Here is a 25,048-nt window from a genome sequence, read left to right as displayed (position 1 = left end):
GTATGATGTACTTGAAAATATACTTTAAATATGTACTAAATATACATTATGTAAACAGCGAAGATCAATTAAATATATTTTAAATACTAAATATATGTAAATATTAAAGCTTAGTTATTTAGTCTCAACCTTCATATATCGATATATATATAAATATAAATATAAAAATAAGTTGTGGACAGAATAGCCTACTAGGGATTAAAAAAGAGCCATAATTATTTTGGGCATTGTAAAATATGTTTCTTACATTCCATTCCATTTATTTATTTATTTAAAATGCCCTATATGTTCACATGTGTTAAATGTTTATATGCACAAAACATTTTCTTCAAATATGACACTATGTGAATGTATTTTATTGAAATTGAAAAATATGAAGGGAAAATATATATTTTTAAATGCTTATAAAACATACATTTCTATTTGTAAAATATATTCAAAAAAATGGCTACAAATATATATTTTTAGAAAATATATTTCCATGTATAAGTTTTTGTTTGTTTGTTTGTTTACTTGTTTTACATGAAATAGAAATATATTACATGAAACATCACAGAGCAATGGATGAGCAACATCTGAGCAATGCAGTTTTCCTCCAGGAAGGAGCAAACCGTGGGTTAAATGTGCAGAAATGAGGTGAACTTGATTATAACTCAGACTGACTTGACACACTTTCAGAATCTGGAACAAATGGGGCTGTTTTGAGCGCAGGAGCCTGAATGTTTGCTGGAGGAACAGATTTCTATCCCCCCCCCCCCACACACACACACACACAGACACACACACAGACACACACACACACACACACACACATACATACAGACACACACACACACACACACACACACACACCTGTATCTGAGAGTGGCTGCTCTGACACGTCCCGCAGCTGCTGGATTCAGGCCTGCTGGGACCATAAATTAATAACGCTACCGTAGGGAGGACCGAACCCTGCACTCCTCTGTACGGATGATCTATGGATCACTTCACCCAAACTGACCGCCTGCCGCGGCCTGACAACCACATACAGTATTCCACAGTCAATTATATACACACATCTCTTATTAAAATGAAAAAACAAACAAACAGCTAAAACAACAGCATTTCATTCTTGATCTACTTTAAAATATCTCCATCAATCATTTGGGAGGAGCTGCTCAGCTCTGTCATGATGTCAATGTTTTACATATTAAGGAGGCAGTAAAACATGCTTTACTATGGCAACTGGTCTTGTTTCCCGTGTTGTTTGGGAATGAAGTTAAATTTGTAAGCTTATTGTTGTAAATGATGTCATCATGTGGTACTGGAACACACACACACACACACACACACACACACACACACACACACACACACACACACACACACACACACACACACACACACACACGTTTGTTTCTGTGAATCGTGGGGACTTTCCATAGACTTCTATTACTTTTATACTAACCCTAAACCTACCCCTTACAGAAAACCTCAGGAACCGCACTCCAGTGGTTTGAGTCTTACCTAACAGATAAGTCCTTCAAAGTATCTTGGAGAGGTGAGGTGTCCAAGGTGCAACATCTAACTACTGGGGTGCCTCATGGCTCAGTTCTTGGACCACTTCTCTTCTCTGCCTACATGGCATCATTAGGTTCTGTCATTCAGAAACATGGCTTTTCATATCATTGCTATGCTGATGACACTCAAACTCTACCTCTCATTCCATCCTGATGATTCATCGGGTAGCTGCTCGCATCTCAGCTTGTCTAACAGACATTTCTTGCTGGATGAAGGACCATCACCTTCAACTCAACCTTACCAAGACAGAACTGCTTGTGGTTCCAGCAAACCCATCATTTCATCACAATTTCACCATCAAGTTAGGCACATCAACCATAACTCCTTCAAAAACAGCCAGAAACCTTGGAGTTATGATTGATGATCAGCTGACTTTCTGCAGATGATCAGCTGTCCGATCCTGCAGATTTGCTTTATTCAACATTAAGAAGATCAGGCCCTTTCGTTCTGAACATGCTGCACAACTCCTTGTTCAAGCTCTTGTTCTGTCCAGGCTAGACTATTGCAATGCTCTCTTAGCAGGTCTTCCAGCCAGTTCTATCAAACCTTTACAATTAATCCACAACGCGGCAGCAAGATTAATTTTTAGTGAGCCGAAAATAATACACGTCACACCTCTGTTTATCAATTTGCACTGGCTACCAATAGCTGCTCACATAAAATTCAAGGCATTGATGTTTGCATACACAACCACCACTGGCTCTGCACCCCTTTACCTAAATTCATTACTTCAGACTTATGTGCCCTCTAGAAGCTTGCGTTCTGCAAGTGAACATCGCTTGATTGTGCCATCCCAAAGAAGCACAAAGTCACTTTTACGGACTTTTAAATTAAATGTTCCCTCCTGGAGGAATGACCTGCCCAACTCAATCCCAGCAGCTGAGTCCTTAGCCATCTTCAAGAATTGGCTTAAAACACATCTCTTCCATCTTTATTTGACCCTCTAACTTTTGCACTCACTATTCTAATTCTATGTAAAAAAAAATAATAATAATCTAACTACCTTTCTAATCTTTTTGTATTCTATCTATTTTCTTTTCATTTATTATACAATTATAAAAAAAGACCTCTAACATTAGCTTGCCCTATTTTTTTTCTATTCTATCTGTTTTTCTTTTTATTTATTATATTATTTAAAAGCCCTTGCTACGTATAATGCGTTTAGGCTAACTGAGACTTGTTATACAGTAGCACTTATATATCATTGCTCTTTTGTTGTTTTTGATTGCTTCCATTGTCCTCATTTGTAAGTCGCTTTGCATAAAAGCGTCTGCTAAATGACTAACTGTAAATGTAAATGTAAAACCTGCTTGCATTGTTACACTTTCAGATAAATATAATTTACTATTTTTAAAGGTGCTGTATGTAAGTTTTTGAATCTACTAAAGCATACAAATACCATAATATGTTTGCAGATATTTAAGAAACATGCTAAGTTAAAATATTTGTTTATATGAAAAACAATGCTACAGTCAGTTATTCTTCTTTGAAAATGTGCGTTCCGGCCCGGAATGTCGGTCTCTGTTTTGGTTTGTGAAACCCGTCCGATTCTCACGCCATTGACTGGTTTTAAGAAGGTCTTTTTGGATTTCTGTGCTTCATCATAAGCAATATCGTCTGAGATTATCATTCGCTCAGTGTCAAATTACAGCCTCTTTGAATCTAAAATCGAATCTAAAATCTCTAAAATCGCAGAAGAACAGGTCATATCAGTGCACAGACACTGGGGAAAAACAGCATTAATCATAAGCTCACCAAAATCCACTATCAACAACATCTCACACAGGCATTCATATTTGGCAAAACAAACTGGACAGTAAAATCCTGATGAAGAGCTTAAGGGTCAGACTATTGTGTAACATATCTATATGACTGCGTCCTGCGCTCTTCGTCCTGACGTGTGACACCAGGGGAATTCAGCTCTCGCTGTACGAGTGTAAATATTTATAAAGTGTGCCATTTCACTCGTCATCACAAAAATAGGCCATTAATGAAGAAGTGGTTTCCTCATGCGCTGGAATGCTGAGCTTCTGTCGCTCTCTCTCTACATTACAAACTCTCTCAGCGTGGAAACTTGGATTAAACCTGCATGAAGTGTTGGATTTCCAGAGATCTGGCTTTTGGCAGCGGCTCTTTTCTTTTCCACGTGAGACGACATCCTTCATTCGAGCGTTTTCCACTTCGCCGGGCAATAAGCGTTGACGTTATGCGGCTGGAGAAGGTGTATTATAGCGTTTGAAGTTAAAGGAGAGAGAAGAGGGAAGCCCTGAGGTTCTTTGGGGTTGTTTACATACTGGCTCTGGATTTAAAGGCCTGATTGGTGTTAGGAAAGGACTTTTGGGAATATCTGTGGGCTGCAGAGCACACTTCATTACATTAAGCCACACTCAGCTAGGGGAAAACTGTATAGACAAAGCTCAGAGAGCTCTAAATAACCTGAGCTCACATGTTCCTCAGATTAAACTTCTTCAGTGTTATTGTAGTATGATTTATATTCTATTGTAGTTTTTGAGAATATTTTAGATTCTATTTTTATATTTTCTCATTTTTAATTTGAAAGCTTTTTCTTAATATACAAATATGTTTTAGTATTATTAAACTTAAAACCATTCATAGACATTTAAAGAAATTTTAGTTATTTTAGTACTGTAACTTAAAAAAAAAGTTGCCTTGGCAGTACTTTATTTCAGTTAAAGTTTATTTTATTTCAAATAATTAATATGTTTTATTGGTTTAGTTTTATGGTTTTAGTTTTTATCATTATTATACTATTATAATTTTGTGAATACTTTAGATTTAATGTAATTTGATATGTTCTAGTAGTTTAATTGTGTTTTGGCCATTTTTATTCTTTTTGATATAAATAGCTCTATATAGTTTCTATTAAGTTTTAATACTATAAAGCTAAAATCTAAAACTTTTTAATTTAAATAATTAACATTTTTATGATTTATTTTTGTTTTTGTTTTTTTAAATTTCCATTGATACTGTATGTACATTTTGAACTACATTTAGCATTTTTTTTATATTTTCTGCTTTCAATTTAATTTGAAAGTTTTAATATATTTTTAACATATTACTTTATTTCATTATAGTTAATGCTTATTTTTATTTTCAGTAATGGTTATATATTTTTCTTTTTTACTATTTATTTAGTTAGTTATATAATAATTATTTTTTTCTTTTCTAGTGTTAGGTTACAATAACCCCGCTTCATGATAAAATATGATAGATATTAAGTGAATTCCATGAATAACCTGAAACAAAAATATGCTGGACCAGACTGAGGAATTGCTGTAACATGCCACTCAAAGTTTTTACTCCCTAGAGCTTCACTTATCAGCTACAGCTTCATATTCAAGAGCTTGAACACATAAATCTAGAGTTAAGTAATATTAGACGTCTCTCTCTCTCTCTCTCTCTCTCTCTCACTCTTTCTCTCTCTCTGTCTCTGTCTCTCTCTCTCTCTCTCTCACTCTTTCTCTCTCTCTGTCTCTGTCTCTCTCTCTCTCTCTCTGTGTGAGTGAGTGAGAAAGAGGTCTGTCTCCCCACACTTCCCATGCGCTGCCACAGAGGGCCGTTCCAGTGTGTTATGAGGTCATGGAGACACAGGGGTTCCCATTAGCAAAACACCACATCCATCTCCTGAGTAATTACTGCACCATCACCTCTCAGCCAAGCTAAACAATGACAGGAATATGCTACAATGGTGTATCCAGACCTGTCTCAATGCAAACCAGCCTGAATCTACAGACAGATAAACCTTATCTCGGCACAAAAGTTTTAAACCAGGAAACAGGCCGAATTATTAAAACAAGATATTCTCTTCTCTAGCCCACTGATTTGAAACCATTGCTGCTTCTTCCAAAGAAAAGGTTAACATGTTGACACAGATACCTGTATAAACCTTAAAAATGTGGGTACTTTTTCAGGTCTAAAAATCATACTTTTTAACTAAGGCTACCTCATATTTCCAGGTTTTTCCAAGACCATGAAAATTTTTTTAGTATACTAATACTAATGTTACTAATGGTAGAAAGTTTCAAAAAGCTAAACGATGTTTGTTTGATCACCCTGAGGAAAATTGCATTGCTCATTGGTTAACAATTTAATCTTTGAGTTTGATATCATAATGAAATCTCTGACTTTTGATAGCAGAGACCTAAAATTTTTTACGACTTATGTATAAGCGGTATGTTTAAGACATATTTAATCTCTTTTGTGCATTTTAAGAGACAAAGCCAACGTCTCCATTGGCTCTTTATTTAATCTCTTTGATGTTTAGGAGAAACCATTTAACTATTAGAGGGATCTCATTTCTGCAGGGAATGATATGAGGTGAATATTTTGCCTAATACATTTGATATTTCAAAATCATCCCTGCTGGTTTGAACTGACCTGCGGTGTAGATGAGGGTGAACTGGCCACGTTGAGTGTGGAAGGTTTTGGTGCTGGAGATTTTTGTTGCTCCGGTAGAGGATGAAGACTCCAGTCTTTTTCGCTCGGATTCAATGTATTTCAGTATAACACTTGTGATCTTCTCTCCACCAGTTCCACTGGACAGAGCTTTTTTTAACAGGACCAACTGGTCCTCTTTTAAACTGAAACACAAGCCAAAACGAAAAGCCCTTTAAAAGTGCAAAAAGAAATTCACAAATAAATAAATAAAGCAACACTAATAACATAGTTAGCATAGCATAGCATCATTGCATAGTAGAACATAAAAACTATTTTATTTATTTATTTTACAGTTTCTGCCAGGAAAAGACATAGCTAAAATATATTTTAAATGGGTAAATTGTGAAATTTATAAAAATGAGAGTATGGATTGAGGCGTTGAAGTTATGTACATATAATTCTCATATGACCATATAAATGCCAACTATGGTACTTTAGACTGCGTTATGTAGGAAATGTAATTTTGATTCAGAGATATATATTTATATATATATATATATATATATATATATATATATATATATATATATATACTGTATATTGTAGCACATTCACAAGAACTCCTTCAAGAAACATTTCACTAATATCCATTTAATCAACATGAAATTTCCGAGTTGAATTCAAACTGTCCTTAATAGTTGATTAAAATAACAAAAATGACTCTAATGAATACTACTGCAAACAGACCAAAGTTATCAACTTTCTTCTTGCATTGCAATGGTTTCCTGTACAACTCCTTGCTCTTGATGCAAACGTGCCAACCCTTTTTCAAACCCACAGCCTGGATACAGAAAGTCAGATGGTTCAGCTTGAGCATGCCATGAGCTAATTTTCCCAAACAGAGATCATTTACAGTGAAAACAAGCTGACGTGAGCTTGGGTCAACAGCAAACAGCCTATAAAACAAGCGTATAGCCATTCCCATTTTACATGCAACCTTCCCAACTCTGCATGTGTTATACACACACACACACACACACACACACACACACACACACACACACACACACACACACACACACACTGCTTAAACACCCCACCTATTAAAGGAGATGATTGAGCGAGGCCCTATTCACAGAAAACCATGACATAAGACAAATGGAGAGGTCCTAATACAGAGCCCTGGGGGACTCCTAGATTTACACTGAGCTCCAGCAAAATGAACCATAATGATAATCAATCTTATACTCTATTTTTTTCAAATACAGACCATATCTCTGATTCAAGAAATTATATAAATAGTTCCAAGTGCAATATTCTTTTTGGATTGTCAATAAAAGAGAAAAGTAAAATGATCGTCTTTGGGGAGCAGTAATATCGCCATTCTTTATTTTATGCTTTGTAAAAACAAAAACCTTAACAGCTAAGAATCTTGGCCCTCTGTGATGATATACTACCATTTAGAGAACATTTCTAAAATACATATGCAGAGCACATACCTTTCATAGCAAACTAATGTAAGCATTCATATCTGATAGAAAATCCATGGAAATAAAAGCAGAACTTGCTTGTTTTAATGATTACACTCTCTGGGTTTAGCTGGCAGACTTGGGACTTTCAAAAACAGAGAACTTATCTGACAAATCTAGTTCACACATTGAATGTGATATAAAAACTGTTGAAAGATGGGGAAACTGCAGAATGTCAGCACAACGTGAGTATGTAGCATTGGCCCGTCAGGTAGATAATTGAAACTGACCCATAAATGCAGTCTTTCAATAGTCTATTATGAGAGAAGTGTTTCCACAGAGCAGGAACTTCCTTCCCAAGCTAAGATTCAAGACTTGCTCAACAGTCTGAGATCATTGCAGAGTGGGCCTGATAGACCTCATGAAGGCAGTAAATCTCTCAAACTAGGACACAAAACCAAATTGTATTGGTTTTAGAGTAAAGCAGATTTCAAACCATATTAATTCTGAATACTTGAAACAGTTTCAGTTCTCATTTTCTGCAGTATTTATACAGATACCAGCTATGATTTCTGGGTCTTTATTCTGTCTAAAAGTGGGTTGACATACACAGTAGCATAAAGTACAAATAAATAGTCCACTGCATTGCGTGTTTCAAATTTGTGGTCCTTTGGACGCAAGCAGCTCATGATCTTCTGTTTCAGTATCTCAGAGCAAGTTCACAGTAAATCAGCATTTGAAAACACAGAATGCAAAGTTCTCCATGCAATTTTCTTCTACAAAAAAAGCATGAGGGTTTAACTTTTGCAGGTGAACAAATTAAGACACGTGTATTGTAATTTTACTACTGTAAAGTAAAATAATTTATTAATATTGTTTTACAGTGTGGATGTATCACAGCAGTGATATAGTTCCATCTTAGAGATTGATTAATAATAATTATAATTATTGTTATAATAATAATAATAATAATAATAATAATAATAATAATAATAATAATAATAATAATAATAATAATAATTATTATTATTAGCAATATTCTCACACATGAAGTTCAAACTGAAATAATCTCTATAAATTTCATGTTCGTTTATTGTTATTTGGGCTAATCTACCAACAAACTTGCATTAAGAACATTAACTAAAATTACTAAACTGACCTGTGTTTTGTGCCTCTCCACTGACCCATTGGAGTTCTAATAAACCACTTCTTAACCATGACTGCAAATGCGCTTTTTATCTGCATTTCGATTCCAGACAGCGAGTAGATACATTATATCTTGAATATCAAAGCTCTGATCAGAGACTACCATGGGACAAGACTCCTAAACTTTATAGTATTCATTGCCCCATCAATCTGAGATCAGATGAGGTGTGGCTCTCCAATCATAACACTTTTCTTCAGAGCCTTTTGTTCTTTTGCATCTAATTTCGTCTGAATACAATATAAAAGAAGCATCTGCCTGAGGGGCAGCCAATCACAATAAATATGTCGGTTTAAGGGCGAGCAGTATGTCTTCTACTCCACATTATCCACCTTGGCAAAACATGAGGTGAGATTAGAGATAGATCTATTTTTCATTTCAGGGTGGAGAGTGAGCTGTGAGAAGATAAGGGTTACTTCAGGTCTCGGTATAAGAAAGTCTATACAGGTGTTACAGTTGTTTAGCATTTGAATGGAATTAAAACCCTTCAGTAAACAAGAATAAACCTCCAATGTGCTTTGAGTACCTAGTACTGTATGTTTCCGACCTACTGTACCATGTCTCAAACAATGAGATTCTTGAATGTGCTGGTTTCATTGGTATAAATACAAGTCCTGTGCTGCCATATGCTGGCAGCAAGGTATAGTGCAGACAGATGGCTATTTACAGTAGATATGAATTTGGGGTATTAGAGCGCCTCCTGTTGGCACATTCTAGTAACGCACAATTTGTTTCTTTTATAATGTCAACAAACTGGAATAAAGAAATCCATTCTGAATTGAGATTCTACCATTATGATTTCCACCAACATTTCAGTTAATATTGAAAAATGTTACAATGTAAAGATTTTTTTTTTTTTTTAAGTTTAGGTCTATTATTTTTTATTTAGGTGTAAATCGTTGAGCGAATCGTTTGGGAGTCGTTGAGCAAATAAGGTAAAAATAAATGCATATTATATTAAGTGTTTTTGACCTTGCATGCATGTCAGCCTGTTGTTGGGGACTCCCAAAATAATTACCCATAATAGGGGCACTTTAATGTTATTTTATTTGCTTGCTATTTTAATTGACATATTTAAGGTTCTCTGGAAAATTACAATGGATTAGAAAATTGTTGGATTAACACTTCAACGTGCATCATTTCACTTTTTCCATTTAATGGAAAAATATATATATGCGTACCGAACCAAACAACCTGTACAGTTACACCCCAAATACATATATTGCATTGTTATACTGGTTGTTTAGGAAGACAGAATAGAGCTGGGGATACATAAACATCACGCTGCATGAAACACTGTATCCAGTAATACAACTTGCTCAGCATAACTTTCCGTAACCAGTGTGACCTTTAAGTATTTATTGACTGTTAATATATTTTTACTTCAAACTGGATTAAAACGGCACGGTAAACAAATATTCCATTCTTAATATAGCCATGCTTTACAAGCCAGTCGCTTTAGTGTAAAACACATTAGTCTCAGTTATGAAGAGTTCACTCACCTGGGTGGCTGCCAGTGTAATGAATATGTCTTTCTTGTCTCTGAACTGGCATCACTGGAGGCAGATGTGGAGCTGGTGTCGTGGATGGTGGTGGATGCGGGCGTTACCATAGTAACTGTTGCCGTGGTAGAGGATGAGGGTACTGTGGGACCAGGATGTGCTTCGAACCAGGTGCTCATGGTTGGCGTGACGTTTGCGTGTTCACAGCGATGGCCGTGGAAGCCCGGACGACACTGACAGATGTTCAGCCGGCGACAAACTGCTTTGTTATGGCATCGCGGATGACATCTTGCTAGTGAGAGAACAACAGAGAAACTATATTGTCATTCTGTTAATGGTTTACTACTGCTTCACATAACAGGTCAAGATACAGTATTTCCTAGATTAAATCCCGGATTGTGACTTTCCAACACATTTCTAGTCAAAAATTGGATATTGCACTGGCCCTTTAAAGGTACATGGGTCAAGGGATTAGTTATTAGTTGGTAAATCTAGCAACATATGGATTAGGAAGGTGTGGATTATAATGAGAAAGCTGAGGGACTGGATTAATGCTGGACTAGAGCTCAGGCTGCTGAAGCCCTGTGCATTCAGAGGTTTGGCCTACTTACAGCAGAGGAATGTTAGAATGTTAACACATCCAGATGGACAGACATGAAGCACATTTTTACTGCTGAAAGTACTATGCACGATCGTAATATACAGAAAAATCTTTAACATATTATATAACACACATAAGCCTAATAAAATCTATCAATAAATCAAAGAAAGACGTAAACAATTTCTCAACTACCTAACTGAACAAATAACTGCTGCACGCTGGAACAAAGAACACTGTGTACAGGTTTGGCAACCTAAACTTGTAATCATTAGTTTAAAATTGAATATATATAAAGTAAGAAAACATATTTTGGTGTGTTATATGGGAACATACAAGCTGAGCAGTTTTCATCAAAAGTCTTCATCATCTGCTCAAGACACAGGACGTAATGCATGACAAAAAACACGTCATGGCAGCAACACTCTCCATTAAAACCATACAGGAGTACACATGAAAAATGACCAGATTTAGGGATTAAATTGGCAGGTCCTTACAAAAAATGAATTGGAAGTTATATTATATTATATTATATTATATTATATTATATTATATTATATTAATTATATTATATTATATTATATTATATTATATTATATTATATTTTTTAAGGTTCCTCTTTCCTCTTTGAATATTGTGTTGGACAGTAGGGGGCCTTCAATTCAAACAGATTGCGAAACCACATTTTTCCCCTTCCCTTCTGTTTATTATGTTGTTACAGCTCCCAGCTGTGCTGACACTTCAGTTCATTGCCTCATTTGAAAAATCAGACAAATGAAGAGGATTTGAACTAAATGAAATACTGGCAGTCGTATATGTTTGTGTCTTTCTATGAGCATAATAGAAATGCATGAAAGCATCTGAATGGCCCTGGAAAGATACTCACGTTTTGTGCATTGTTTGGTCTTGGGATTGACCAGCCATGAATAACAGCACCTGGTGCCACAAACGTTGGGCCTGGAGAAAGACGGACAGAGATCAAGGGTGAAACTCTGAGCTTGACAATAGTTTTTAAAGAAAAAAAATTAAACTGTAAAGCCCATCATATGCCACAATGCACAAGCATTGAGTCTGCTTGTCCTCAAAACTGCAGAATAAACGTAAAAATTCACTTTTATTTCACCTTTCCAGGCTCCGCGCCAAATCAATCTGTCCGGCATAATCACATTTTAACCACTTCTGAAAGGACATCTTTAAAAGACTTACAATCCGTGGCCCTGGGCCCCTTAAGATGCATTGGACTGAGTGAATAGCTTTGGGTTTAAGCTGACCCTTCACCCCGTGTTGCATTCAGCTTGGACAAATAGCGCAGATGAATAAAAATGAAGGGGGGGTGCGAGTTTGTTATAGACGCCCCCCTCGTCGGGCCTCCGTCCTCCCTGTGTCAGTGCACATGAGAAATATTGTTTTTCCCACAGTGGCGCTGGCAGTCGCGTCTGGTGGGTAAACTTTGCTGGATTAAGAGTCTTCTTCAGACGCCTGGGCCGCATCTGTTTATCTAGCGGCTTCTGGAAGAAAAGGCAATTAGCACACCAACACAAGCCCTGGTGCTGAACACTCACGGCCGGCGTGCATCAACCTGACCCCTCTGTAGCGTCGGGAGGGATTTGCTAATTAGTTACAGTATGTGCCTTTATTGTATGGCTTCTGAAGGGACACTGTTGGGACCTGGCAGGCCGAGGGACGGCTGTTGTCTGTGCAGCGTAAGCCGATTGAGACAGAGCTGGCATGGGCCGTCCAGGCTATGTGGAGGTCAGAATGACCTATAACCTTCCAAAGCTAATTCAGCACATGCAGGAGCGTTAACTAAAATCACTGGATCAGTATGCAAGCTTTCAACTTTTCTGTTGATTTTATGTTGCATGCATTTAACTGCATTTTAAAACACTGCTTGTAAATATGATCCCAAAATGCATTTGTAAAAAAGAAAAAAAAAGAAAAAAAGAGAGAAACAAAAATGCATACTATGCATGTTACATGCATATTATTATTATTATTATTTATTTATATATATATTTTTTTGTATGTGCATCTGTAAAGGGATTGTTGAGCCAAAACTGAAAATGAACCCCATGTCATTCCAAAACCCAATGAAGAACCATTTCCATAAAGAATTTTTAACATTCATGGAAACTTTCCATTGCACAAAAGGTTCTTTAGATTATTAAAATGTTCTTCACACTAGGAAAATAATGGTTCTGAAAGGTTCTTTGGGGAACTAAAAATGGTTCATCTGTGGCATCTTTACAAAAACACACTTTTGGAACCTTTATTTTTAAGAGTGCATGACTTTTTTACTTTATGCAACATAAAGGAAAACTCTAGTTTACTTCACTGACTCACTCAGTGATCCAGTACCTGCAAGTTTGAGTGGAAGGGACCACTGCATTAAACTTTTATTTTTGCTTTTTGTGAGTTTATTGAAGATTGAAAGTTACAGTCTTATTCATTGTTTTTTTTTTTTTCTCTCAGTGTAAAAATCCAATTTTCTTCTCTTTTTGCATTCTATGTATAAAAAGAAAGCCATACTGTTTTTGAGTCATAACATGACTAAGTGATGACATTATTTAAATTTTTGTGTGAAGCTGTGTTGAGATGTCTCATAACACTGAGACCTTTTACCACTCGTCTGTGTGTCTGATCTCTAAATAAAGGCCTTGACCCTTCACTTGGGCTCCTATAAGGCCCAAACAGGGACATTTCAGCACTGACAGAATGGAAAGTTTCCAGCAACTTTTATACCCTGTTTGGGTTTTAATGCGAGTCGACACCTAAACGATACATTCCCGAATGAGACGTGAGTGATGTTTACAGAGCTGAGAGGCTCCCATTAGAGCAAGACTTGATAGTGATCAAAAATGTCTGTGTTTATTCTCCTCACATGGCTACGGTGGACACAACTGTTTTTTTTTTTTTTTTTTCAAAATTTGGACGTGTTAAAGGGATAGTTTACCAAAAAAAGAACATTGTGTCATTATTTAGTCCCTTATGTTGTTCGCAAGCAGCTCTTTTGCATACAACCCAAGTGGAAACAGCCGTGATTGACATTCACTTTCACTGTATAGAAAAGAGCAGCTTGAACATTATACTAAATATCTCCTTTTGTGTTCCACAGGAGAACGAATGTCTTATGGGTTTCTAAGTGAGTAAACGATGACAGAATTGTCATATTTGGGTGAACAATCCCTTAAATCTGATTTGCCATCACAAAATATAAAATCCTTTAATCTGAAGAATAAAACATCTGTTCTTTACCAGCTGCTTTTGCACCCACGTGTATGTCATTCTCTCGGCCTACAGCTCTTTTGTTTTCTCCGTGTGAACAGAATGCAAAGAAACAAAGCGGTGAATGAATCTTTACATCTTTCAAACCTCTGCACCTCCAACACGGTAGTGGGACCAGAGGCTGTAAAATAAAGATGGTAAATGAACCTTTTATATTTTAAAAATGTTATTTACATTTGTGCAATACAAAAAGGGGGGTTTATGGTTTTCTTCTTGGCCCCGGCTCTTTTTTTTTCCAGCACCTCGTAACAGAGAAGCTTCAATAAAACCTCAACAGTGGTCCTCGAGGTCAAATATGTGGGTTAACTGCTGGATTATCACAAAGCTCCTACTTTGCTTGGCACCTCCATCAAGGAGGAAATAATCGTGTTTTTGTCTCCCTTCGAGGTGTGAAAGGCACCGTTGATGCGCTCTGAAATGAAGCCGTTTTCTGCGCTTGGTCTTCTGAGCTCTGAACTGTTAGCATTACTAAACTCTGCAACAACACCCTCCTTCTCCTTCTAAGCTACCATATTCCCCCATTGCCCCGGGATGGACATGTTTCCACAGTCAATGTCCTCGGTTGACCCAAAAGCACAATGAAGTCCAGAGGAGGAGGGATGTTACAGAAGAGCAGCGGTGCATCCTTGATGAACTCTTTCAAAGGTTCAGTGGCATTCTGGCTCCCTCGAAATGAATATGAAAAGAAGGGTAAGTAATTTCCTGCTCTGTTATGGCTTACAAAGACCAGTCACTGGGTCTCAAACTTTTCAGGAGAATCAGGAATTCCCCTCATTGCTTGAAGGATCAACACTTCCGGTGTACGTCTAGAGAAACATCTGACTGGATGTTGCTGCGAACAAAGACAGGCCAATGTTTTCACGTCATTCTGGATCTATAAAGAGCTTTGATGGAAGTAAAGTGCTCTGTTATGTCTCCGGAGACTATAAACTGCTCGTAAACGTGGAACTTAGAGAAGCAGTGAAGACAAAAAATAAAATAAAAAATCCAACAGTTTGGTGTTAATGAGGATGAGATGTGTAGTAAACATGATGTTTGACCTCTTTTACAAGCAACTGTATTGCGAAAAGAAAGTAAAGTCTCACAGAAAGGAAGAAGAAGAAAAAAAAACTAATGGAATTCATTAGAATTCAGTTCGTTTTCATTATTTGGAAGGTTCCAAAAAACACAGTTTCTAATGGAATTACAATCATTATTTGCAAAATATAAAATAAGAATAATTTTGGAGTTATTCTGAATAATTACAGATTTTTATTATTATTATTATTGTTTTATTATTGATCTCATTAAGGTTCTTTATGAGTGATTCAGTAACAATAAAGAAAAAAAACATTCTACATTTATGTTCACTAGATTTGAAAAGCAATAACATATAGATAAAGGTCTATCAAGTTTCCACGCCGTTTTGAGGTCACATTTATTCAATCATATCTTGAAAGATGTGAACAAGATCGCTAAAGTTATTCCTTTTTGGAATCGGATTCAAATTAAAGAAAAAATGTGAAATAAATAAATAAATAAAATAATTTTATTTTATCCTGACACTCTTATCTGACTCTTAGCTAATTTATTTATTTATTTATTTGTATATATATTTTTTAAATGATTCAATTATGTTTCTTTATGATTTATTCAATATTATAATATGTTCATGAAAAAACCATATTGATCTTGTACATATTTACTGTATTTAAAAATAATGCATACAGTATAATAGCTAAAGCTCTATTTACTTTTCACCTTGTTTCGAGGTCACATATTCACATATATATTCAATCGTCTGACCTCAGTATCATCACCACGTCTTGCGATGACTTCAAATAAGACACTTACCCTTTTAAATCCATCTGTATTCGTGTCGAGTTGATCTGATGTCTGTGTCTCTGTGCTTTGCTGCTGGTTTGTGGAGGATGGATGAGGTCAGGAGGCATCTGGTGACTGACTGATGAGGAGCTCGCGGTCGCCAGGGAAAGAAAGGTTATAAACAGAACTCCAGACAGGCAACATGACGACCTCCACAGTTCTGACATCGTTATTCCGACCTGGTGAACTGATGCAGGTGATGCGTTTCGCTCTGATTGTAAGTCAGTGGGTTTGGCAGAGCGACTCAATCATTCTCTCTCTCATCCAGACGCGCTGCTGCGAGCCTGCACTGACATGAATGAAAGAGATGCGTGGAAAACTTTCAGCCAATCAGACTGATTCGTGGCTTGTAACCAAGAGACAGCCAATCAGAGCTCAGATTCACAGAGCAGCGCTTGAGGAGTGAGATAGATGGATAGATAAACATTTACATGTTCAGATGATCGAACGCATTTTAAGGGAAAGAACTTTGCTATAATAAAACAAGGTGACATTTCCCGTTTGAACATTTAAAACATGAAATGTTGTAGGTCTGTTATATACTAAGAAGGTTTATATGACAAATTCTGCATCTTATTTTATTTCTGTATCTTATTTGCAAATATTATTACAAAACTGGTAAAGTTGTTAGCATTACTAAACTCTGCAACAACACCCTCCTTCTCCTTCTAAGCTACCATATTCCCCCATTGCCCCGGGATGGACAGGAAAAAAAAAAGTTTTTTTATTATTGTTATTATTTTTCTACATTGTGTTTTTTAATTGCAAGCGTGTTATTTTCAATATAACAATCTATCTATCTATCTATCTATCTATCTATCTATCTATCTATCTATATACATATATAAACATAATATAATGTTTCTGTAATTGCGTGCGTGTAAATATGCGTGTTCAAAACATGATAAACACGATGTTATATACATAGCCATTGTTCAATTAATAATTGAGAGCAAGAAAATAATTTAAAGTTACAAGTACAGGTAAAATAACATTTTAAAAATTAGATTTTTTAACATGTTTTCACATTTTGATTTTAGAATATCAGATTCGGGTGGGCTATTTTATTAATCATGACGAAATATTTCAGGAAACAGCTGGGATATGTCCTTGTTTAATTCTAGAAGCTTGTGCGTTTAGAAAAAAGCATGAAGGAAATGATAACATTGGTAATATTCATTATCTAAGTTATGATTAAAGGAAACTAATATTATTTAATATGCTTTTTTTTTTTTTTTTACATTTACTTTGTCAGCCACAGCTGTCCTTTAACAAAAGACAAATCAAACACAAATCATTGGCATGGGAAATACGTACTGTATATTCCCAGGCTGCTCAACGTCTACCCTTTCTACTGCTGGCAGTGAGGCTGTCCAGATGTCTGAAGGTAAGTGATTGGGTAATGAACTACTCTTCACACAGGGGTGTAAATGTACACTAACACCAGCACTAGAAGATTGAGGATGATAGCAGTGACAGGCAAACTCTCTCTGCGGCCCCTCTGGGGCCACTGGCTCCTCCTGACCAGCGGCTGCTGGAGTCCAGACGTCTGTGAGCTGCTCCTGTGAGAGACATATTCCTCAGTTCACCTATGGATTTTTCATTCATCAGTCCAACAACAGCTTGAGGGACTAATACACTGACATTTTAAAGCATTTAAATTAACCAGAGAATGCATGGGATTATCTTTTATTCACTAATATTCTCTTCTAGTTTCCTATTCATTATGCCATTTATAATAACAGTTTTTATTTTGTTTTTGGTGAATAAGTAGATGAAATTATTTTAATTTAAATGTAAAAATAAATGCACAATTTAGTATGGGATATTTATATGAATATATTAATTTATTTTATTAATTTAGTAAAATGTTTATTATCATATTTATTTATTATATATCCATTAATATTAATGTTAAATATTGAATAATATTTATATTAACAATAATGAATTAAAATCAAATTAATAAATGTATAAATACATTTAAACAGAAATTAATGAATCAATTATGTTATATAGTAATTTAATGATAATATTTAAGCTTGCAAACACTCATGCATAATGACAGGTTTTTGTGTTTAGTGCATTTCTTGAAATATTCTGGACACATGTTTCAGTTCTTTCTTTCACAGATTTCAGCCCCCTTTTAAAATTGTGCTAAATGTGTGCTGTTGTGCATCATATTCACTAGATGGCACTAAAAATCAAAGTAAATGCTTCACTAAACAGAACATAAATGTAATTCATTATCTTGAACTACAACACACAAAGTCATTACACATGCAGCCAAAGTCAATAGAAGCATATGGACAAACACTTTTGAAAGAAAGAAAGAAAGAAAGAAAGAAAGAAAGAAAGAAAGAAAGAAAGAAAGAAAGAAAGAAAGAAAGAAAGAAAGAATGAATGAATGAATATATACTCCTTTATATTCTCACATGACATTAATCTGCTGTACTGATATTTTTTTAAATACTTGTTAAAAAAGCTCCTGGTTAGTCCCCCCCACCCCACTACAAGTGCACATTTAGTACAATTAAGCACACTAAGGGGTGTTTTCTGTGAGAAAGAGAGCAAAACAGGACCCTTCTGAATGCCATGTGCTTTCTGAGACCTTCTGGGGAGTGCTGTGACTTTTGAAGGTGAACTGAATTCTTGCTTTCAGTGCAGAAAGCATAATCCCCATAGACCAGGCTGTGCATTAACAGAAGAGACTTTCCTCTGATAAAGCCTGACACAGAACTAATTGCTCAAGGCCTCAGAGAGTCTGCAGAGAGAGAGAGAGAGAGGGAGGTGTCAGATGGGGCTGAAATGTTATAATGGCCAATTACAGCCGTGTGCCCACTTTGCACTCACCTGGACATGTTTCTAATGAGCACTTAGGATATAATTAGAGGTCAGAGGTGAGTGTACTATAACCCCAGGGGTCACCAGAGGAGAGGACGATGGTGGGTTTCACTAAACTAACACGATACAAGACAAAAACAAAAGTTTAAAAACCTGTAAAATTCTGTTCATACATATAAATCACAAACCAACACATTCTCATCTGTGAAAGTTTGTCCCATTTTTGGGGGGAATTTGAACTGCAGTGGTTTTTACAACCAGAAAACTCATTGGCTGCGTCCAGCATCGCATACTTCCCTTGGTGAAAATGTGACAAAAGAAGTATGAATTCACAGTACTGATGAAAAAGCTCCCAGACGACCTACTACTTCTGGCATGATCCTGAAGTGTGCATACGATGGACACTATCCCATGAGGCCATGGGAGAGAATTTATGAATGTCAGTGACGCAACGCAACTAACTATCGTCGGTCACATGACAATTACAACATTGCAAATATAGCAGGTCCAGACTACATTAAGTAGAGCAGTGGAAAGGAAACCCACATTCTGTGTGAATAGCCCTTAATATTTTCATCTATTACACACATAAAATCTCTCTGTCTCCCTCATCAGCGGTTGTAATGAGAAGCGACTGTGAGCTGGTCAGTTCATTGGTGGACGGCTCTCAATCAGCACTAGCCTCAGGCTACAAGAATGTGCTGATCAATCAGATAACAGAGATAAAGGCAAGGAGAATAACCACTGCTCACACTGTAGACAGAGCTCCTCTCAAACCGCAGAGAGACAGAATTATGGCCTACACTTTGAATTTTATAAATGCAGTGGGATCCAAAACCTCTGATCAGAATAAAAAATCATTCTAGCTGAATTTAAAGAGAACAGTTTGTGACTCGTGTGTATTTTGGAACCCAAAGCTCTTATGTGGCACTACGTGGAAAGCTGTTTCTGTAAAACACTTTAAAAAGAAAAAAAAATCCAAACAGAACAGCTGTGTCAATAATTCAGGATGCTGCTCCCAGCACGAGGCCTGTAAACACAACAGGATCTTCACACCGTGTGTCCTCCTGTACCTGCGCAGGACAATGTGTGCTTAGGGCTGATATAACAGCAGGACACTTGCAGGAGTTCCCTCGTGTCCCATGAATCCGCTCTTACAGTATTACAGATCAAACCTGTTTCTGTTATGGGAGTTCAGGAAGAGGACATACTGTAGCAAACAGTCTGTCTTAAAATGACAGTGGCCACACTGAAATATTCATAACTGCCTTTACATTTGAAAGATTTAGGTCTGAGGCTGACAGAGGTTCTACAGCTTTATAGGATATGGCATATGGGACTCTGAGAATATGGGAACATTCATTTCTAATCCTCATACATCCACAGCCTGAATTCAGTAAAAAGAAAAATAAATAAATAAAGCAGGCGCTTTCCATGAATAGGTTACATAATAGGTCTTAAAACTATTTTTTTATCTTCTTTTTCAGCAAATAGTCAGTGAAAGGAGGTGCTTGACCTAGATTTATTTGAGCCGTTTAATTTTTTCGTTGTTGTTCATTTTATATAAAAGCCCTAATACCAAAATGTGGGACTCATCTTTATATTTTCCCATTAACTAAATAAATATAATCTTGTTGGGTTTTCTCATAAAAACTTGGATGGCAAGGTTAAAAGTTTAGTTTTGACACAATTTCTGTAAAAACTGTGAGCATAAAATTGATCATTCACACCTACTGTACAAAATGTGCAACGTTGTTTTTGGACACTACAATTTCTATATAATTTGATTTTTTTTTTTTTTTTTTTAATAATGATGATTTTAATTGTTGAAATCAGTGGAGAGGGTCAGGATCAGGTGGGACAGCCAGGCCAAAACTTCCATTGTAATGAACAGGTACAGAGATTTGATATATTTAAAATTAGCTCCTTTTTAGGCTAGGTTAATTCTATATTAGTTTATCAAACACATATAAAGATTCTCACAGCAGAGCCTCATTGGACATTTTGAACTGTTTTCATCATACTGCATCTTTCATATCGTATTTTTCATATTACATTGCTGGATACTTTCCGGACAGCACTTGTAAATATATATAAGATGACATGGCATAGACATGTTGGGATGCCTCTGTCCATGAGAGCAGATGGCTTGTGTTTGCTGCAGGCATTCCAGCTCCCAGCGGTCCCATCTGAATGAGCAAATAGGAGAGAGGGAAATCTCTTTTTATACCTTCAGACATCATCTATTTTTTTTTTTTTTTTTTTTATCATGTTCCAGAATACACAATATGCCAAGGGCTTAATTCATAAAATCAGCTACGCTGAGTGCTTTTGTTGTTGCTGCAATTCCAACAGAAATTCCTAGGGATTCCCTTTATAATAAACACTTATTTTCAATTCTTAAAGGGACGGTTCTCCCAAAAGTGAAAATTCGGTCATGTTGTTTGAAACCCGCATAACTCGGTGAAAGACAAAGGAGATGTTAAGCTGAATGGAAGTCAGTCACCATTCATCTCCATTGCAACATTTTATCCACACAAAGAAAGTGAATGCTAAGCGAGTCTGTCATTCTGCCTAACATCTCCTTTTGAGCTCCAAAGAAATATAAAAAATGACAGATTTGTAATTTCTGGGAAACCCGACTCTTTAATTACAAGAAACATCAGATCTTCATGTCAGCTTTATTCAGTTTTAATGTTTTCTTTTGAAACATTGCGTAAGAAGCTAAAAGCCCATTTCAACAGTCAAAACCATTTCATATGATGTTATAAAAGCATATTTCTAATGCCATCTTTCTCTTATTTCACATTACTCAAACCATTTTTGTTGTACAAAACTATTACAACACTATGTTTTCATCAGGTTGAAGTTTTTCATTGCAAAAAGCACATTGAGTAGAAAGTGTAAATCGAGATCAGTCATTACGAGCGTGACAGCGACAATAGAGGTCGTCAATGCACCTTTCAAGTAAACGTTCCCGCAAACCCTGCTAAACACCTGAGAACAAGACGTCGTTGTGGCATTCTGCTCTGTTGTGCTTTATAGAGAGACAATTCAACATAAAACAAGAAATTCAATAACCATTATTTCTGCACGTCATATCCTCAACATAATATTGCTCTCCTCTAGACCCAGATCAGCTGTAAGTGAAATCACACACATCTCAAATAGCATATAATACTTACTGTAAGTCAGAGAACATGCAATTATAATCAAGACTCTACAAAATGAACCATGAACAGATGCACAAATAACGGACAACCACCGTCTAACTGAAACGGAAAGGTCTCAGCTTAGTTTTGAACGTAATGCTTGCGTTTTCTCGACTGATTGAATAGGTCAGGCACTGCTTGATGGTTTTTGGTGATGAAACATGAAGCCAGTTTGTTCTCCTCTGCTTTATTGCCATTTCTTCAGATGAGGGCATCCTGTCTCTTGAGATCTTAGAAGGTGGTGTAGATGTAGACGAAGATGACCACCAGCAGGTTGAGCACGGTGCCGATGATCCCCAGTATTGCCAGAATCCTCTCCTCGCGGTCGTTCTCTGGCTCCTCCGCGATGGCCTGACACCTGTGATGATGGCCATGGGGGAGCATGTTTAATATCACTGATCCCCACCTCCAGGGGGCGCCACGCCTGCTACAGAGAGAAAGACAGAGACCTGAGTGAAGGCAAGAGATGTGGAAAACACTGCAATTTAATAAGACACTTTCTATAGACTTTCTTTTACACTTTCTATAGAAAACTTGATGTCACATTGTAATGGTGTTTGCTAAGAGCTTTCTAGGACGTTGAGGATAGTGGCAAGAGTGTTGCTAGGACATCACTAGGGCATTCTGGAAGGTTTCTAGGTGGTTGTTAGGGTGTTGTTAGTTTGAAAGTAGAAGTAGAGAGTTTCTTATGTGTTTGGGGTGGTTGCTAGGGTGTTGCTAAAGCATTGTGGGCAAGTGTTTTCTAAGTAGTTGTGCTAAAGTGTTAACAGGTGGTTGCTAGGGTGTTCTAAATGGTTGATATGGTGTTGCTAAGAGCTTGCTGGGACTTTAAGGATTCACACAGTGTTGCTATGAGGTCACTAGTGCAAACCTGGAGGTTTATAGATGGTTGTCAGGGTGTTCTGGTTGGTTGCTAAGTTGGTATGGGGTTTCTTATGCGATTGGGGTGGTTGCTAGGATGTTGCTAAGGCATTGTGAGTTAGTGTTTTCTAACGGGTTTTGCTAGAGTGTTAACAGATGGTTGCCAGGGTGTTCTGGGTGATTGCTACATTGGTAGGAGGTTTCTTATATGTTTGGGGTGGTTGCTAGGGCGTTGCTAAGGCATTGTGAGTGAGAGATTTCTAAGGGGTTGTGCTAGCGTGTTAATAGATGGTTGCTAGGGTGTTCTAGGTGATTGCTACATTGGTAGGAGGTTTCTTATATGTTTGGGGTGGTTGCTAGGGCGTTGCTAAGGCACTGTGAGTGAGAGATTTCTAAGGGGTTGTGCTAGCGTGTTAATAGATGGTTGCTAGGGTGTTCTAGGTGATTGCTACATTGGTAGGAGGTTTCTTATATGTTTGGGGTGGTTGCTAGGGCGTTGCTAAGGCATTGTGAGTGAGAGATTTCTAAGGGGTTGTGCTAGCGTGTTAATAGATGGTTGCTAGGGTGTTCTAGGTGATTGCTACATTGGTAGGAGGTTTCTTATATGTTTGGGGTGGTTGCTAGGGCGTAGCTAAGGCATTGTGAGTGAGAGATTTCTAAGGGGTTGTGCTAGCGTGTTAATAGATGGTTGCTAGGGTGTTCTAGGTGATTTCTACATTGGTAGGAGGTTTCTTATGTGTTTGGGGTGGTTGCTAGGGCGTTGCTAAGGCACTGTGAGTGAGAGATTTCTAAGGGGTTGTGCTAGCAGCGCTCCTCTTTTGTGTTTGGCTGGGTTTTTTCGGCTTATGCTAGGTAGGAGGTTTTCTTATATGTTTGGGGTGGTTGCTAGGGCGTTGCTAAGGCATTGTGAGTGAGAGATTTCTAAGGGGTTGTGCTAGCGTGTTAATAGATGGTTGCTAGGGTGTTCTAGGTGATTGCTACATTGGTAGGAGGTTTCTTATGTGTTTGGGGTGGTTGCTAGGGCGTTGCTAAGGCACTGTGAGTGAGTGTTTCATAAGTGGTTGTGCTAGAGTGTTCATAGGGGGTTGCTAGGGCATTATGGTGGTTGCTAGGGTGTTCTATGTGGTTGCTAAGTTGCTAGTGAGTTGCGAGTGCTTTTGAGTGGCTTCCTAGGGTGTTGCTATTCGTTGGTGATTGCTAGAGTGTTACTAGGCAGTTGACAGAATGAGTCTAGGTGCTTGCTAGGTTATTTCTTACTGTCTTGAGTCAAAGGTGTGAACTCTGAAGTATTACATTCTGCTTTTGAGTGGTGGCTACACAGCTAGTGTGTCTGCTAGGGTGTTGCTATGGCATTATGGGTGATTGCGCTTGCTGGGTGCTTGGTAGGGTGTTGCTAAGGAGTTGTGTGTTATTGTTAGAGTGTTACTAGGTGGTCGCTGGAGCATTTCTTAGTCAAAAGTTATGGCTCCGTCTGGACCCTTCAGTGTAGCTCTTGGGGCTCATGTTTAGTCATCTGACAGGGGAAAAGCTGTAGACTGTCTGCCTAGAACAATAATATCACACTTCTCCAGGACACAATAATCACACATTAATACCAGCCTTGATGTTATCTTAATATTAAAAGCAATCACCACTAAACTGCATAAATGAACGCTGGCAATACAGATGATAGAACTTTGGGATCAAATTACTGTATTGGGAAATCTTCACAAAAACAAATGAACAATTGTAAATTGTGCCTTTGTAGATTTTAAAAGGCATTTCTTTGAGATGGCAGAAATATTCACGCATACATGACTCCTCGTGCTTGGTTCATGCATTATGAAATCTAACAAATGATGAAATCATACGATGCATATTACAGTTAACTGAAGGGCCTGTTCTTAAAATAGAAATCCCTGGGTTGTCGTGTCTGTTTTGTTTCAAGAATCCGTGTGATCCACATGTCAAAGTGAATGTTTTATAATGCACGTTCACAATCACGGCATCCTTTTCATTAAACGGCTAATCAGTTGGACAGGAACTGAGCAGATGCACATGCTTTGAGGGTTTCCAGAAAACATGCCCGGTAAAGATGGCCATGCATCTTCTCAGGTGTTTTGTATTTGTTGTTTTCATCACAGAAGATGGCTGGAGGTCAGCAGCACTGAGCCGAGCAGCTGTTGCAGCAGCATAAGGACCCATGAGAGCCTGAGAGACAAGGCTGTCACCCTCTCTCCACTCTGCTGTGGCTTAGCCATTCAGCAGTGAAA

General features: G+C 37.2%; 1 protein-coding gene across 1 annotated transcript in view; it reads right to left on the bottom strand.

The window, feature by feature from the left end:
• The window catches only part of LOC109078142 (latent-transforming growth factor beta-binding protein 4-like), an 86,801-nt gene extending 70,627 nt beyond the window's left edge, over positions 1-16,174 (bottom strand). Inside the window, exons 1-4 of the mRNA XM_042743412.1 lie at positions 15,850-16,174; positions 11,618-11,688; positions 10,134-10,425; positions 5,959-6,161 (exon numbers count right to left, since the gene is read on the bottom strand). Coding sequence (XP_042599346.1) covers positions 5,959-6,161; positions 10,134-10,425; positions 11,618-11,688; positions 15,850-16,046 — 763 coding nt within the window. The 5' untranslated portion in view covers positions 16,047-16,174. The remainder of the gene's footprint in view (positions 1-5,958; positions 6,162-10,133; positions 10,426-11,617; positions 11,689-15,849) is intronic.
• Positions 16,175-25,048: the final 8,874 nt, after the last annotated feature.

Source organism: Cyprinus carpio, chromosome B18 (assembly GCF_018340385.1).
Source record: "Cyprinus carpio isolate SPL01 chromosome B18, ASM1834038v1, whole genome shotgun sequence".
In the NCBI taxonomy this organism is placed as follows: Eukaryota; Metazoa; Chordata; class Actinopteri; order Cypriniformes; family Cyprinidae; genus Cyprinus; species Cyprinus carpio.
Note: the sequence above shows the minus strand (reverse complement) of the source record. Positions and strands in the feature narration are given on the sequence as shown.